The 15,806-nt window shown below is 48.4% G+C and overlaps 1 protein-coding gene across 1 annotated transcript; it reads left to right on the top strand.

Annotated features, from left to right (window-relative positions):
- Window positions 1-3,583: 3,583 nt before the first annotated feature.
- Window positions 3,584-9,829, top strand: Chst2 (carbohydrate sulfotransferase 2). The gene is made up of 2 exons (NM_001398894.1): window positions 3,584-4,235; window positions 4,339-9,829. Exon 2 carries the CDS (start codon window positions 4,512-4,514, stop codon window positions 6,102-6,104), a length of 1,593 nt encoding a protein of 530 aa, NP_001385823.1. The 5' UTR covers window positions 3,584-4,235; window positions 4,339-4,511; the 3' UTR covers window positions 6,105-9,829.
- Window positions 9,830-15,806: the final 5,977 nt, after the last annotated feature.

Below are 15,806 nucleotides of genomic sequence, written 5' to 3'. Positions count from 1 at the left end.
GACAGAAGCTACCTAGGCCTTGAAAGTGTGGAAGAACCCCCTTTAAATCCCCATGAGCCTCTTGTTTTTCTCATGGGAACATTTTAAGTGACTGCCTAAGTTCCTTAGTAATCACAAGATTATTCAAGCTATTTCCTTTTGAGATTGTAAAGGAAAACATTCTTTAAAATTCTCTTTGGGATGTGACCATTTCACCTACATTTATCAGCTAAATTTGGTAGGAGTGGCTACCTCTGGGTGTTCTTGGTCTACATAATAGGTAGATAAATGTATATTCATACTATACTTAAACATATAAAATGAGGGAGTCACTTGGACGAATGTGGACACTATGTCTTAAGCCAATGATTTAAAAAAAGCCAATTGTTCACGCTCAAGTTCTCCTGGAAACTCGTAAATTGCTGAAAACGCAAAGGATGGAACGGATTTTAGTGCTTGGGGAGAGATCTTCTGGCCCCCTGGCTTCTTACACAGACCTAGATGGGAACCAGACCCTGAGTCCAGCCTTACATCTTCCTCCAGTTCAGATTCTGATAGAAAACACTTGATCTTTGCCATTCTCCCGGGCTGGGTTCCACATCACAGAGTATTAGAACGCCATCGTCCAGGAGCAGGACAAGAGCAGGGCCCCAGGAGCAGTCCTTCCCATGCAAGGGGCACCAGGCAGGGCAGCTCAAAGGGCATCCTAGTAGAGATCAAACTACAATGACCTAAACAGTGTTTTGAAGCGGTGGCCTGATGGGTTCCTCTGCAAGCGAAATCGCTGTGTGATTTATTACATATATATCTGGGTCATTACTAGACCACAAGGAGAGAAATTCCTGGATAAATGCAGGTGGAAAGGCATCATCTAGCTTTTGGACATCATTAGCTGTCACAGAGTTTGGAATTAATCAAGACACTTCACAAACGGTAAAATATTTGCAAGCAGGGAGAGGGTGGGATGGCAGAACCTGTGAATTTATGCCAGCTGAGCGTCACAGCGGAGCATCTCTGTGGAGGCGGCTGGCAAATGGAGTCACTGTTTTGCCAACTGGAGGAAAGCGTTACACAATTGTATCAAAATTGTTTCTATGCAAACAATTGTTTTTTAAAAGGGTCCTTACCTCAAATAACTGCAATTGAGTGCTTTCTGGCTAAGCACAAACCCAGATATTAATCTCAAACTCTTAGAAGGCTTTTCTCTCGGAACGGCAATGGAGACCATAGGTGTGTTACTCTTTTTTCACTATTCCTACATCCTCCATCGGGTTTCTTTTCATTCAGAAACATAGCTTTAGTTTTGGTGGTGGGAAGAGGGGAAGGAGGGGGGAGGTGTGTTTGAAGCAACAATGGCAGGGAGGTTGGTGGAGGTGGGCAAAAGGGAGAGATAGAAGACAATGAACACGTTTACCATCTACTGATGACATTTACCATCTACTGACGACATGTACAGGCTTCATTTGTACCCAGAGAAAATGTAATGAGGCATCTACCTAAGAAAGTTACATGTGGAATTTGACGGGGCTAAGAGATGGCTCAGTCCAGAAAGGTCCTTGATGCTCGCACACCAAACAGCAGAGCTGTAGCTCCAGAATCCAACCAGTGAAAAGGCAATTTCTGCAGGTTGTCCTCCGACGTCCACATCAGCCCACATCAGCACCGTGGCTGTGTGCATCCTTATTCACAAGAATGTTTTAAAAATTGCATGGGTGGGGCTAGGAGGAGGGGGGCTTCGCTCAGGATGTAATCAAAATAAATAAATAAAAATTCAACCCTAGTCTTCCGTCCCAATTTGTGTAAGATATGTTCTAGAAATCTATCTACCTTATCAGAACTATAAGGGATTTTTCTGGAAAATGGGACCAAGTCAAACCATTAACATTTTTTTGCATTACCTATTTGCTTCCCCTGTTTGTGTGTGTGTGTGTGTGTGTGTGTGTGTGTGTGTGTGTGTGTGTGTGTGTGTGTGTATGGATGGGGGATTATGTGTCAGGGAGCACCTCTGGATGTCAAAGAACAACTCGTAGGGATCATTTCTCTCCTTCCATCATGTGGATTCCTGGGTTCAAAATTCATATCTCAGGTTTGGGTGCAAGTGCTTTTCAGACAAAACCATTTCCCTGGTCTTATATCATACTATTTTTATGTTTTGAAACCTGAAACAACCCATACAAAATAATAATAATAAAACCTGAAACAAAACAAAACAAAAAATCCCAAATCAAACCGAAACAAAACAAAACCGGTTAAAGCCATAAAACACTTGAATTAAGTCATTTTTCAAGACTCCCTGTACCCAGAAGATTCTGTACGATACCCTGAAAAGGCCATCAATGGCAACGCTTTAAATTTAGAAGGTCATCAGGTCGAGGTAAGGCTGCTCTAGGTAGACTGTGGTAATTTTGCAGTAATGTTTTACTTGTAAAAGCCTCTGAGGGACAGGGGGCAATCAGTCTCCCAGAGATCCGTAGTTTACCTCCGGACCACGATGACTCATCTTTCCGCCCTTCTAGGTGGAAACTGGAGTACAATCTTTCCTATGTGCCCTCTAACCTCCACCCATCCTGCCGTCTCCCAGGGTTACTGTAGTTGTCCCAATTTACAGTGGAGGCTATATGGCTCAGTCCTTCACCAGTTAAAGAGAAGTATACAAACCGACGCAGATCAAACTAAAAAGTAACTTTCAACGTCCAAAAACCTTTTCCTTTGCGATCAAGTTCTTTGACCTCGTCTCTTCCTCTTTAAAGTCAAGGGACTCGACAAGTATCTTACCAGAAATTAAAACAAGGCGCCCACCCCTCCCCCAGCAGCCCTGTCTTAGAGGGTGTCAGCAGAGGTAGAAACTCCACAAGCCTAGAGCATCTGCCTGGCGGGAGGTGGGGGTGGGGATCATTGAAACCTAGTGGCCTTGTCCAAATCCAGGACACTCGGAAAGGTTGCTGAGAGGCACACTCTGGAGCCTCTTCAGTGACCCTGGGCCCAGAAAGATTTATTACTTCCTCCTTGAGGGAGAAACCACAAACCGGCTGGAAAGGGCTAGCACCAGGGCCGAAGCTTCAGAACTGTGTTGCCGCTGCACACAGCGCTGTCGGGAGGTGCTGCTCGCGTCCTAGGAGGGGACACCAGTGCTGACCGCTGGGGGACGAACAGAGCGTACGCCGGGGGTATTTCTGCCCAAACTTTTATCACCAACTCTTCTTCACAGCGAATCCTGGGAGCCGAGTTGTGCAGTCACCGAGAACCCAAGTCTCCGGCTGTGCAGGAGAGCCGGGAATTAGGCGCGGGCGCCGCGCCCCGGGCGCACCTAGAGCTCAGTTCTGCGACTAGCGGCTGGAGGCCCTAGCAGCGCCGCCTTGAACCGGGTCGCATCTCCAGCCCCTAAGGAGGTGGCGGCGGGAGTCTGGAGCTGCGAGGAGGGCGGGTGTGGGACAGGAGAGGAGGAGGGGAGCGCGGCGAAGGGGAGGAGCCGGGGCGACAGACGGCGGCGCGCACCAACCCCGAGCGGGCTGGCAAGAGCCGCGCAGAGGCCGGCCCGAGCGCGTTGCAGGCGCCCGGCGTAGGGGGAGTCGGGTAGCAGCATCCTCCCGGGCGCCGCTTTAGTGCGGCCGCGGCGGGGGCTTCCTCTGCCTCGGGACCTCGAAGGGCAGAAGCGGCCGGTGACGCTGGGATCCCGCTCTTTTGCCTCCAGCTACCCGTACAGAGTCTTTTCTGGGCCAGTCTGCGGCCACGGAGCACCGGGGCTCGCCCGAGCCGCCCTCCCGGACATCCTCCGGGTGATGGAAGAAGCAGCCGCCGCTGCGGGGCCGCTCTGCACCCTATTCGCCACCGCCGGAGGGATGGGAAGGTTCGCTATGTGGAGGCCGAGAGAGCACGATGGAGAACAGAATATCCTGGAGCTGGGACATAAATAAGCTACCCCCCACTGTCGCCTCCTGCCTGCTTCGTGCCCCAGAGCCGGGAGGGAAGCTGCGGTCCCGAGAGACTGGAGGAGACGTCGCTGGAGCCGGGACGCGCCGCGCTCGGTGGAGCGCAGAGCTGGGCTCCGGGCCCGGTGAAAGTTTCCCCTCCCGGGGTGCAGGGCGCCCGCTGCTGGAAAACTCTGCCTAGGGCTAGGGCGGCGGAGTCCCGCGGCTGCCTCGAAGGCTTGGGGACCCCTAGCAGAAGAGAACCGGAGAGAAACCGAGGAGAGCGCTAGCCGGACAGTCCGCCGGTCGGGGATCCGGGGACGCTCCGAGGTGCACCCTCCGCTCCAGGTGAGTGGAGGAGCCCGCAGACCAGAGGGTGGGCGTTACTCAGGCGAAGGAGGCTTCTGGACGGGAGACTGGGCTCACCCATTCACTCCGTTTCCCCTCGCAGGTCCTCGGAGCCGCTGCCATGGGAGAGCCAGCCCTGGGCGCCGGGGACCAGCCGCCTCTGCCGCCGCGCCCGCCTCGGATCGGCGGCCCCAGTCCCGGCGCCCGCAGCCGGCCTGCAGCGTCCCCCTCCCGGGCTGCAGGGCCGCCTCCGCCGCGCCGCCGGCCCCGGCTGTGATGAGCCGCAGCTCGCCGCGAGCTCTGCCCCCGGGCGCGCTTCCCCGGCCGCTGCCGGCCGCGCCTGCCGCCGTGCAGCGGGCCCTGCTCCCGCCGTGGCCCCGGCGCGCAGGACGCCGCTGGCCTGCGTCCCCGCTCGGGATGAAGGTGTTTCGCAGGAAGGCGCTGGTGCTGTGCGCGGGCTATGCACTGCTGCTGGTGCTCACGATGCTCAACCTCCTGGACTACAAGTGGCATAAAGAGCCGCTGCAGCAGTGCAACCCCGACGGGCCTCTGGGTGCCGCGGTGGGGGCGGCCGGGGCCGGTTGGGGACGACCAGGGTCGCCTCCTGCAGCGCCACCCCGCGCTCACTCTCGCATGGACCCCCGCACCCCATACCGGCCTCCTGCCGCTGGCGTGGGGGCAGTTCCCGCAGCCGCGGCTGGGAGTGTAGGAGCTGCGGCCTCTCTGGGCAATGCTACTCGAGGCACCAGGGGTGGAGGGGACAAGCGGCAGTTGGTGTATGTGTTCACCACGTGGCGCTCGGGCTCATCCTTCTTCGGCGAGCTCTTCAACCAGAACCCTGAGGTGTTCTTCCTCTATGAACCTGTGTGGCACGTGTGGCAAAAACTGTACCCCGGGGACGCGGTTTCCCTGCAGGGGGCAGCGCGGGACATGCTGAGCGCTCTCTACCGCTGTGATCTTTCGGTTTTCCAGCTGTATAGTCCCGCAGGCAGTGGGGGGCGCAACCTCACCACTCTGGGCATCTTTGGGGCAGCCACAAACAAGGTGGTATGCTCCTCGCCACTCTGTCCTGCCTACCGCAAAGAGGTCGTCGGACTGGTGGACGACCGCGTGTGCAAGAAGTGCCCACCTCAACGCCTGGCACGCTTCGAGGAGGAGTGCCGCAAGTACCGCACGTTGGTTATCAAGGGCGTGCGGGTCTTCGATGTGGCTGTGTTGGCGCCGCTGCTTAAAGATCCAGCCTTGGACCTCAAGGTCATCCACCTAGTGCGTGATCCTCGTGCTGTTGCCAGCTCCCGCATCCGCTCCCGCCATGGCCTCATCCGGGAAAGCCTACAGGTGGTGCGAAGCCGGGATCCAAGAGCTCATCGCATGCCCTTCCTGGAGGCTGCTGGCCACAAGCTGGGTGCCAAGAAGGAGGGTATGGGTGGGCCAGCAGACTACCATGCTCTGGGTGCAATGGAGGTCATCTGCAACAGTATGGCCAAAACGCTGCAGACAGCCCTGCAGCCTCCTGACTGGCTGCAGGGACATTACTTAGTGGTGAGGTACGAGGATCTGGTGGGAGACCCCGTTAAGACCCTACGGAGGGTGTATGACTTTGTGGGGCTGCTGGTGAGTCCCGAAATGGAGCAGTTTGCCCTGAACATGACTAGTGGTTCGGGCTCCTCCTCCAAGCCTTTTGTGGTGTCAGCTCGCAATGCCACTCAGGCCGCCAATGCCTGGCGGACCGCACTCACCTTCCAGCAGATCAAACAGGTGGAGGAGTTTTGCTACCAGCCCATGGCAGTGTTGGGCTACGAGCGGGTTAACAGTCCTGAGGAGGTCAAAGACCTCAGCAAGAGCTTGCTCAGGAAACCCCGGCTTTGAGAAGGGTTCCCAAGAGATCTGACACTCTCCCGAGACACCCACAAAGAGGATGGTGCTGTGTTTAAACAAACACAGCCCAGACCCAAGCTGAGGAAGCCCACATATTCTATTATAGATATATAATATAAATAACCACACAGGCACTTGCTGTCAACGTTTTGAGTCAGTGAATTTCAAGGAACGGCCTCAACTCACGCGCGTGCGTGCACACACCTCAGAAAAGGCAAGACTTGAAAGTTCTGACGAATTGCCCTGTGTCCCTGTCTCTTCTCCCTCTCTCCTCATCCTCTATCCCCCCTCCCTTCCGTACTGAAGTGGAATGTTGATAAAACGAGTTCCAGTAACCCAAATCTTGTTTACAAAATTTTCGTGGTATCTGTGAATGTGTAAGAGTAAATTTGGATGTGGGGTGGGGTGGGTGGAGAAGAGGGAAGTGTTCCCAGAGCAGAAAGCCCCCACTGGGCTGGTAAACCAAGGAGGCAGTCTTAAGAAGTAGACTTTTGTGTCAGCCGAGGTTATATGTGAGTATTAATAAAGAAGAGAATTAATATTCTTTTTTATATTTGCCTCCATTACTCTGGGTTTACCAGTGTTCCTTGTCTTCGTAGCTTCAGGTGGACTCTCCTCCCTTCCCACCTCTCCCTCCCTTTCCAGCCATCTACGTGCTAAGCTGGGAGAAGCCTTTGCCTTCGTGATAACTGGGAGTTCTTTTCTCACATGTGAATCATTGCCTGCCAGGTGCCCAGGAATGGAACAAGTCTACGGGCAAAACCAAACAGGGCAGAGAAGAAAGAGTACACACTACTCTCCTGTTCAGCTTTGAGTACAGAAAGGAAGAAACAAGCCCTGGAGAGTTGAAGGCATTCGGTTTTGATTACTACTGTATTGAGTTGGGACAGGGTACCTCGAAGCAGAGCCTGGTGTTTTTGTTCTGATGCTAGTTCAGGGGAAAAGAAAAAGGACAAAAAAGAAAAAAAAACGCAAAGGAAAAATTGAAAGCATATAATTTTTAAAAAAAAGTTCTGATGACTAGAATACGGTTTTCAAAATGAAGTGAGCACTTTTGGTGGTGGTAGCAGCAACTTCGGTCAGTGGGATGAGAGAAATGTCTGGAGCGTTCTTCTCTATGACACAGAAGTCAGAGTCATATGAAAGCAAAGACGTTTTAACCGAGGACCGGAGGGGCACTTGTAGGTTTTCTCTCTCCTCTGTCCCATCCGAATTGATACTACTAAAGGGCAGGAATTTGAACTAGTTTACTTGGGACTTGGGGTGCCCTGAGGATAGGACTCTTTTTATTTCCTAAAGTCAAATTTTCAAAACAAAGTACATGTCTCAGACAGTGTAGGGCTTTAGCTAAGAATAGTTAGGTACTAAAATGGTCACGAAGAACAGGAAACAGATGCAGGTGAGCGTGTAGGGTTTTGAAATTTGCTACTTTTCAGTGAGGAAACCATTCCCAGCAGAGGTGATGAGGTGATGATACTCCTATGTCCTGAATTCGTGTTGTGCTGAAGTGTTCTGTATGGTGTCGTGTTATGATAAGCAATTATGAAGCCCAAATAGGAAAAGCAGACAGTATAGTTGTATATTGTATATTATATTAAACACGGTACAAGTCCAATATCCTTGCAGCCTTATTTTAGTGTAATTTATTATAAGATTCTGAAAAGCTAACAAATGTGGGTTAAATGCTGAGGACTTCTAACAAAAAGATAATGTGTACATAAATGTTTTAACACAAGGCGATTCTGGAGTTTAATTATCATTACCATGTGAAACCCAAGATGAAGAAGCACTTTTTTTTAAAGGTGTATTAGAATGGTTATTTCTTAATCTACTAAAATTGTTTCCCATGTCTTGTTATTGAGGTAGACTTGCTACGATAACACCGATCAAGGTTTCCATGGCATTTTTTTATGGCAGAGCATCTTCAGCAGCAGGGGAATCTTTGTAAGAGCTCTAATTTAAGCATACTTTAAAATTAAATGAACAAAATAAATATTAATGCTGGGTGACTAAAGATGGAGAAGGCTTAGCAGCAAGTTAAGGTAGTGTCATTAAAAGACGATGACTCTGGATAAAATAACCATTTAAAAACAAATTTGATAGGGCGTTCGAATCAGCTCTTATCAGCCACAGAGAAATTCATTTCTTGTTGAGCAAAAGATTTTTAAGCAGTTGACTTCATCCTTCTCCAGTATATCCATACACTTGGACTGCACTAGAATAGAATTATGTATTGGTATCTTGTGTTTAAGACGTATTAGATGCTATACAGGGCCTTGAGGCTTACAGAGCATTCGTGGCCTCTGCTAAGAGGAAATTCTCAGCCACCGCCAACAGTTCTCCCTGCCTCTGTTTGCACAGTTTCTGTCTGCTTTTTCCTTGTTTTTTAGCAGCTGCCTTCTTTCTACTCTGCCGCTCCTGGGCTCTGCAATTTGAAAAGGTGAATTGTTGCTCCTGGAGATTTGTACCTAGCTGCATTCTAGGAAAGTGAGATGGGTGTTGTTCCCACTGGAGGCTGAGATAGTCATATCAGTGACATTTAGCTGCCAGAGCTTGGGAGAAGGGGGAAGCATTTTTTGGCGTTAACAAGCTCTTGTCAGCCCCTGGTGCAAGCAGACCTGGGCCACGACAAACTGCAACAGAGCTGTGACCGTTTCTGAGGCAGGGTGTATGAAAGCTAGCCTTTCAGATTTCCTAACCTGGCAGGATGTCCATCATCAGGGAGAACTACTCCTCAGAGTGGCTTAGCTATCAGGTTCTGTTGTAAGTTCTGCCTTACTGGTAGCATGCTTGGCTTGGCCCTTAGACTTTGGAATGTACTCGTTAATTAGAAAGTTCCATTTAGTCAACAGTACATTAAGTCAACCATTTAGGGATTTGGACCAAAGCAGAGGCACAGGCTGGGTGCTTGAGTTTCAGGAATTTCAGAGCCAATCAAAGGCTGCATTTATACTGACTCTGAGTATGGGGACGGGAGCAACTTGGTGTCCTCAGTATCTACACACAATGAGTGCTTGCTAAGTATTTGTTAAGTAGGTGAACGAGATGTGTAACTATCAAATACTGAAAATGTTTAGAGGGGAAGAGAGGAAGATTGTGTTAAGCTGTACAGAGGAAGTGCCATGCTTCTGGCTGAGGTTGTAGTTCATAGGCTCTGTGTAGATGCCTGGAGTGAGCAGTGGGGCATCTGCAGTGTTTCCAAAGTGACACAGATCTTTAATTTCCACCAAGGAATTAGGAAGAAATGCATAATTTATTAACGTGGAGAGGCAAAAATTTCAAAGTAAGAAATTAAATTTTCAGTATTAGTTTCCTAAACCATACCAACACAGAAGGGTGGGGATCTGGCATAACTGTGGTTCCAAATCGCCCAGGTACCTAGAGGTGGTCTGTACAGTCCATATGTGAAGAAACAATGAGATGTTTACCGTTTCGAGTGCTGTGAATGCCTAGACTGAAGAATCATGGTATAGACTGTGGCCAAACAGCAATGGCTACTGTCAGAAAGTCCATCCATCCCACGGTGGATGCTGAGTGGGACAAGTTCTGTCCAAGTCTTTTCTTTCTTTTTTTCTTTTTTCTTTTTTGTCAACACACTGTATAGTTGTGGCTGGATTCTGCTATTGGCGTGAAATGAATGTGAATTTGGGTGAAGCTATGAAGTTAATATTCCCTGGGAACTTGAGCAATTAAATAAAGATCATCTTTGAAACACAGTCTCTAGACATGGATTCAGGAGAAGCAAGAGAGAAATGAGATGTGTGAGTCATAGACCAGGACACTGTGTCTCCTGCCACCCTTTGCCAACACACAGGCCCATGCAGTGCTCAAGACTTGAGTTTCTGAATTGTCATTGAGGGGTATTCACAAAGAGATCTCCTTCCTTCTTTTCTTCTTCCTTCCTTTTCTTTTTTCTTTTTTTCTCTTTCTTTTTCTCTTTCTTTCTCTCTTTCTCTCTCTCTTTCTTTCTTTCTTTCTTTCTTTCTTTCTTTCTTTCTTTTTTTTTTTTTTGTGCCGAGGATTGAACCCAGCAGGGCCAAGGCAAGTGCTCCATCATGAAGTCACATTCCCAATATACACACTCACACACAGACACACATGCAGACACACACACAGACACAGACACAGACATACACAGACACAGACACACACAAGCATACACACAGACACACACAGACACACACACAGACACACATGCAGACACACACACAGACACAGACACAGACATACACAGACACAGACACATACAAGCATACACACAGACACACACAGACACACACACAGACACACACACAGACACAGACATACACAGACACAGACAGACACACACACAGACACACACAGGCATACACACAGACACACACAGACATACACACAGACACACACACACAGACACACACACAGACACACACACAGACACAGACATACACAGACACACACACAGACACAGACATACACACATACACACACAGACACACACAGGCACACACACAGACACACACACAGACACAGACATACACACACAGACACACACAGACAGACACACAGACAGACACACACACAGACACAGACATACACACAGACACATACACACACACACACACACACACAGACACACACACAGACACACCCACAGACAGAGACATACACACACACAGACACAGACATACACACACACAGACACACACACAGACATACACAGGCACACACAGGCATACACACAGACACACACACACAGACACAGACATACACACACACAGACACACACAGACACACACACACAGACACACACACAGACACCCACAGGCACACAGACACACAGACACAGACACACATGCAGACACACACAGACACACAGACACACACACAGACACACACAGGCACAGATACATACACACACAGACACACACACAGACACAGATATAGACACACACACACAGACACAGACACACATGCACACACAGACACAGACACACACACAAACACAGACATACACAGACACACACACAGAGACACACACACAGATACACACACAGACACACACACAGACACAAACACACATGTGTCCATCCTTTTTGGAGAAATGTTTTCATATGACTCAAGCTGGCTTAAACTCACTATATAACCAGGTTTCTGACCTCCTGTCTCTACCTCACAAATGCTGGGGTGATAGTTGTGCACCAGCAGTCCTGGTGTGTGTGCTGTTGAGGCGTGAACCCCAGGGCTTCGTGCGTGCTGGGTCAGTATTCTACCAACTGAATCGCGTCTCTGGCCCTTAAGAGAATTCTCTAACACCAGCTAACAGTATGCGATGAGCTCACTTTTGATCTCAGGCCTCTGGGGAGTCAGTAAGCGACCATTATATCAGAACCGGTGACAGTTCTATGCCAAGATCCAATGTGGATAGGTAGAAAATGACAATTACCACGGAAGAAATGGCTTGAGGTGTGATGGCATGTCCTGAGATAAATGCAGGGTTTACAGACCCCCTTTGTCACTCACCGTAAGGTGAGCTCCTTCGAACTGTCAAGGCTAAGAAAATAGCGTCCTTCACGTGTGGATGTTCAGTCGCTGCTTTTTTCAGTTCAGGAAGGAGCCACTGACTAGCTCTGGTTCCAGGGTCTGGTATGAGTCTTTAATAACGGAAGTTACAAGGCCCAGCATTTGTCAAAATCCTGCATACTCATATTAAATTGTGCTAAAGAAAAGGTTCAATTTGACCTATCACACTGAGTCCATGCCATGGGAAATTTTTGGACCAGTGTTTGGGTGATGCAAGTTTATAAACTTGAAGGACCTTTAAACCTGGGAAGCGGGGAGCTGTTCGTACAGTTGTTAATGGGATGATGCAGTGTGTCAAGAGCAAAGTGCAAGATTTGGTCCAATCAGTTACCTGTAACAAAATGTCAAAAGTATTGTGGGGCTGCTTGAACTCCCCAGGCCTGTGACAGTCACCCTGCAAAGTGAATGATGGCTAAAATAATCAGCGTAACACACCTGGGCTCAGAACCATTTTATGATGGCTCCCCTGCCAGGGGTATGGATAAGAATTCATAGAAATTCACCTCGAAGTGGGTTGCTTTCTGGACAGAAGCAGATGCATAATCTGCAATGCCCAGTACAAAAATAAGACACAGTTCTCCTTGCTTAAAAAACTTACTAGGCCTTTCAAGATGACAAGCACAGGAGACTAAAGCAGCTGTGAAGCAGCTCTGAGCATGTGGCACCATGCAGCTGTCCGAGTTCTACGCCTCCAGAGCTGCTTCTAGGTGCAGAAAATGACACGTCTAGCTACAGGAGAGATGAATTGTCGGTGCAAAGGGAAACGGCAGAAGTGTGAGCCACTGCGTGTGACAGTGACGAAAGCAAAGGTGTGCAAGCACACTTTGGTGGAGAGGTCCTAAGTAGCTGACTGTACACATGACAAGACCCCCCCCCACTTTGGGTGACAATGGAGAGTTACTGGCAATGCCCTTGCTGTCATTAATGGAGCTCTAGAACACTCAAGATCTGAAGATGGACAGAACATGCTCTTTAATGATGTTCTACAAGAACAGATCAGAAGTCTCACGTGAATGGAGAACAAGGATGCTGGCAAGTTTTGGTAACAGTATTTCCTTCCTTCTAGAAGGAAGTATAGGGATCTCTTTCTCTGAATGCTTAGTGTGGGTAAAGACAATGTCCGAGTATGGGAAGGTAAAGCCCAAGTTACAATGTATCCAAAAGGCAAAGGTATGAGGTGCACTAAAGCAACAGGTATGCCTCCTTACTGCGTCCTGTACAGCTGACTGAGGTTATTTTTATTATAGGTTTGAGATATTCATATTATGTATTTATGTATATGTACACATGTATTTCTTCCTGGGTATCATTTTTTTAGTGTTTACTACTCTCTGCTTTCTTTTCCTTTTTCCTCCTTCCTTCCTTTCTCTTTTTCCCTTCTTGCCTTCTTCCTTCCTTCCTTTCTCTTTTCCCTTCCTTTCTTCCTCCCTCCCTCCCACCCTCCCTCCCTCCCTTCCTTCTCTTTTCTTTTTTTGTTGTACAAGGACTCAGCTACATAACTCAGGCTAGGCTGGAATTCCTCTTGCCTCAGTCTTCTGGGTTTGCAGGCATACACCATTAAGATCTCTTCTTGACTTGTGAATTCTCGTTTATTATTGAAGGTCCTGGGTCTTTTGAAGCTTAGATATCGACACTGTTCCAAGATGTAGACAAGTCTTCCTGTTCCCTAGTCTTTGCCACACTATGCATAGATCTGCCAGGTTTTTTGTCTGTCTGTCTGTTTGTTTCTTTGTTTATTTATTTATTTATTTATTTACTTTAGCTGTTGTTGTTTTTGTTGTTGTTACAGGTTGGAATCACTTGCTGGGAGGCATTTTTCCTCTCCTAGGCTCAATCCTTTAGAAGGGAAGGGACTGGATCTTAGAAGTGTATGTCTGTGTTTCTTAGGGACAGAGAATATGAGTGCATAGGCATAGTGCTAAATAAAAGATGCAGCCCAAGAAACTGGAACAGAAAGATTTGGGGACAAATACTTTGTCAAATAGCTTGAGACTCAGTACAGCTATATTCCACCAAGCTCAACCTACAGATGCATGGCTACCAGAGGCTAAGAGAATTAGCGTGGGTGAAAAGGAACAGAGAGTTAACTCCCTAGGGGGATTCAGGCAGTCGTCTTTTTCATATTGTTTAAAATAATTTGGAAACTCCCCCCAAAGAAAAATAACAAGTGAGTTGTAGTTGAACAAACGATAACGACTTTTAGAGTCCGCAGCAGGAAAAGAGTCACTGTCATGCAGGACGTTATTGTATGTTTGGGATCTGTAGAGGTGGAAGGCAATATGATCCCCCTGGTGGAGGATTTGGTGCCACGTCAGGAACCAGAAAAATTTCAAGAATCATTGAGGTATAAATGTTACAATTCCATTTTGAGATGTCCCAGTGCTTTTGGCAAATTCTCCATCTCTCTAGGATTGACCTAGCTCCTGGGGGTGATTAAAATATTTCATCTCCTCATACTTGTGTGCAGCACCTACATGCATGATGGTGTTGGGCAATAACCTTTAAAAAGAAAACTCAAAAATGAAAATGTGCCTTCTCTCCGAGATGACATCCACATCCATGGCTTTTGGTCCCCTTACAAGCCGTTCTATCGACTGGTGAGACCAGTGCTCACCCAAGGATGTGGAGTGGGAGCTCCTGTTGTTGAGCCTAAGACTTTGATGTCTGCAGTTTTTCTTTTATATTTTCACACTTTGCAAATGACTCCTCAGTGTTCTTCGTAACATCCTACCAATGGTCCCGTTTCACTGTCAGATGTCCAGAATGTCAAGAATGAAGGCATGCCCGCCACTGTGCAAAATATCCTCTAAGTAGGGCCCATTAGCGTCTATAAGACAGATAGGTGCCTTGGTGGTTCTTGTTTGACTGAAAGAAAGGAATACGGGTTCAGCCTAAGGTCACCAGTGAGGGGCAAGCCTTCTTCTTCTTCAGTACTTCTGAGGTCACACTGTTTCCAATGTTACCAAAAAAATAGAACCCCCCTCTTCCCACCTGCAGTTCCAACCAATGCTTTCTGAGAGATGCAGCCTGAGTGCATTGTTGACTAGGCGCCAGTATCTTTGGAGAAGCATTCATATGTAATAGAAGAAAATGGTAATTGCTATTTTAGGTGCTGGTCAAAATTTCTCTTACAATGGCTTTTATTTAGCAAACACTGTAACAGGCCATTTTGGAAGTGGAAGGTAACTCTACAGAAAGCCTGGATGGGAAATTGTGGGGTTGGAACAAGGAGGAAAAAGTCGGGACAAGATAGACTGTTGCAGTCCAGTGGGGGTGTGTGTGAATCTGATACACATGAAGAGAAGAGAATGGCTGGGGCTTGAAGAACGGTTGTCTCGGGGGCTGTTTGCCTGGCTGAGCCACAATGTAGTCATTGGCGAAACCTCCATGATGGCTTCTGTGTGATGGGCAGTTTCCACTGAGGCAGATCACAGGGAGGCCAGAGGTGTAGTATCTGTTGGCTGGAAGCTGGAAGTCAGACCTGCAGTCTTTCCATGGATTGCTGGTTCACCTTGGGCATATGGAGGAACAGGACAATGTCTCTCCCACTCTGAGAAGAAGAGGAAGAGTAATGAGTGACTGTCGAGGTGGCTTTGGCAAGGCTCCAGGGGCAGGGCCTGAGCAAAGGCTAAGACATGGCATGAGGAACTCAGTGGGCAGGCAGAGATAAAGCCAGAGCAGGGCATGTTGGCATGCTATGCGGGCTGATGCAATGCCGTTAGCTGTCATTCACAGATGTGGAGGCTGAGGTATGAAACATGTGCTCAGACTCGCGTTCCACAGCACAAAGTCCTGGCCAAGAACTCTCTGGTGGCCTGAAGCTTTTTATTCTTAGGTTCCTAGCAGTCTTTTGGCAACCACTAGAATTTACTGATGAATTTATGGAGTATCTGGGACTTAGGCGAATGCTGTCAGATTTTGGCTTTAGAGGGCAATGCAGTCTGTCTGGAAGCCTTCAGCTGAGGGGGCTCTGAGTACATCTGTCTGAAGCCATTGATCATCATATTGACTCAAATTGGTCAAGGAGAAGAGGGAACCGTGTGGACCAGTTTGCGTGCCCTCCGGTGAAGACAGATAGAGAGCCAGGTGGAATCCTTTCTTGTTTGTTTGCTCCGTCTCTGTTACCCTTCC

The sequence above is a fragment of the Rattus norvegicus genome, chromosome 8 (assembly GCF_036323735.1).
Source record: "Rattus norvegicus strain BN/NHsdMcwi chromosome 8, GRCr8, whole genome shotgun sequence".
NCBI lineage: Eukaryota > Metazoa > Chordata > Mammalia > Rodentia > Muridae > Rattus > Rattus norvegicus.
This window is presented reverse-complemented; position numbering and strand designations above follow the sequence as displayed.

Bases quoted from the DNA above. Each gene is read 5' to 3' on its own strand.
- Chst2 (NM_001398894.1), top strand. From the start codon at position 4,512: ATGAGCCGCAGCTCGCCGCGAGCTCTGCCCCCGGGCGCGCTTCCCCGG.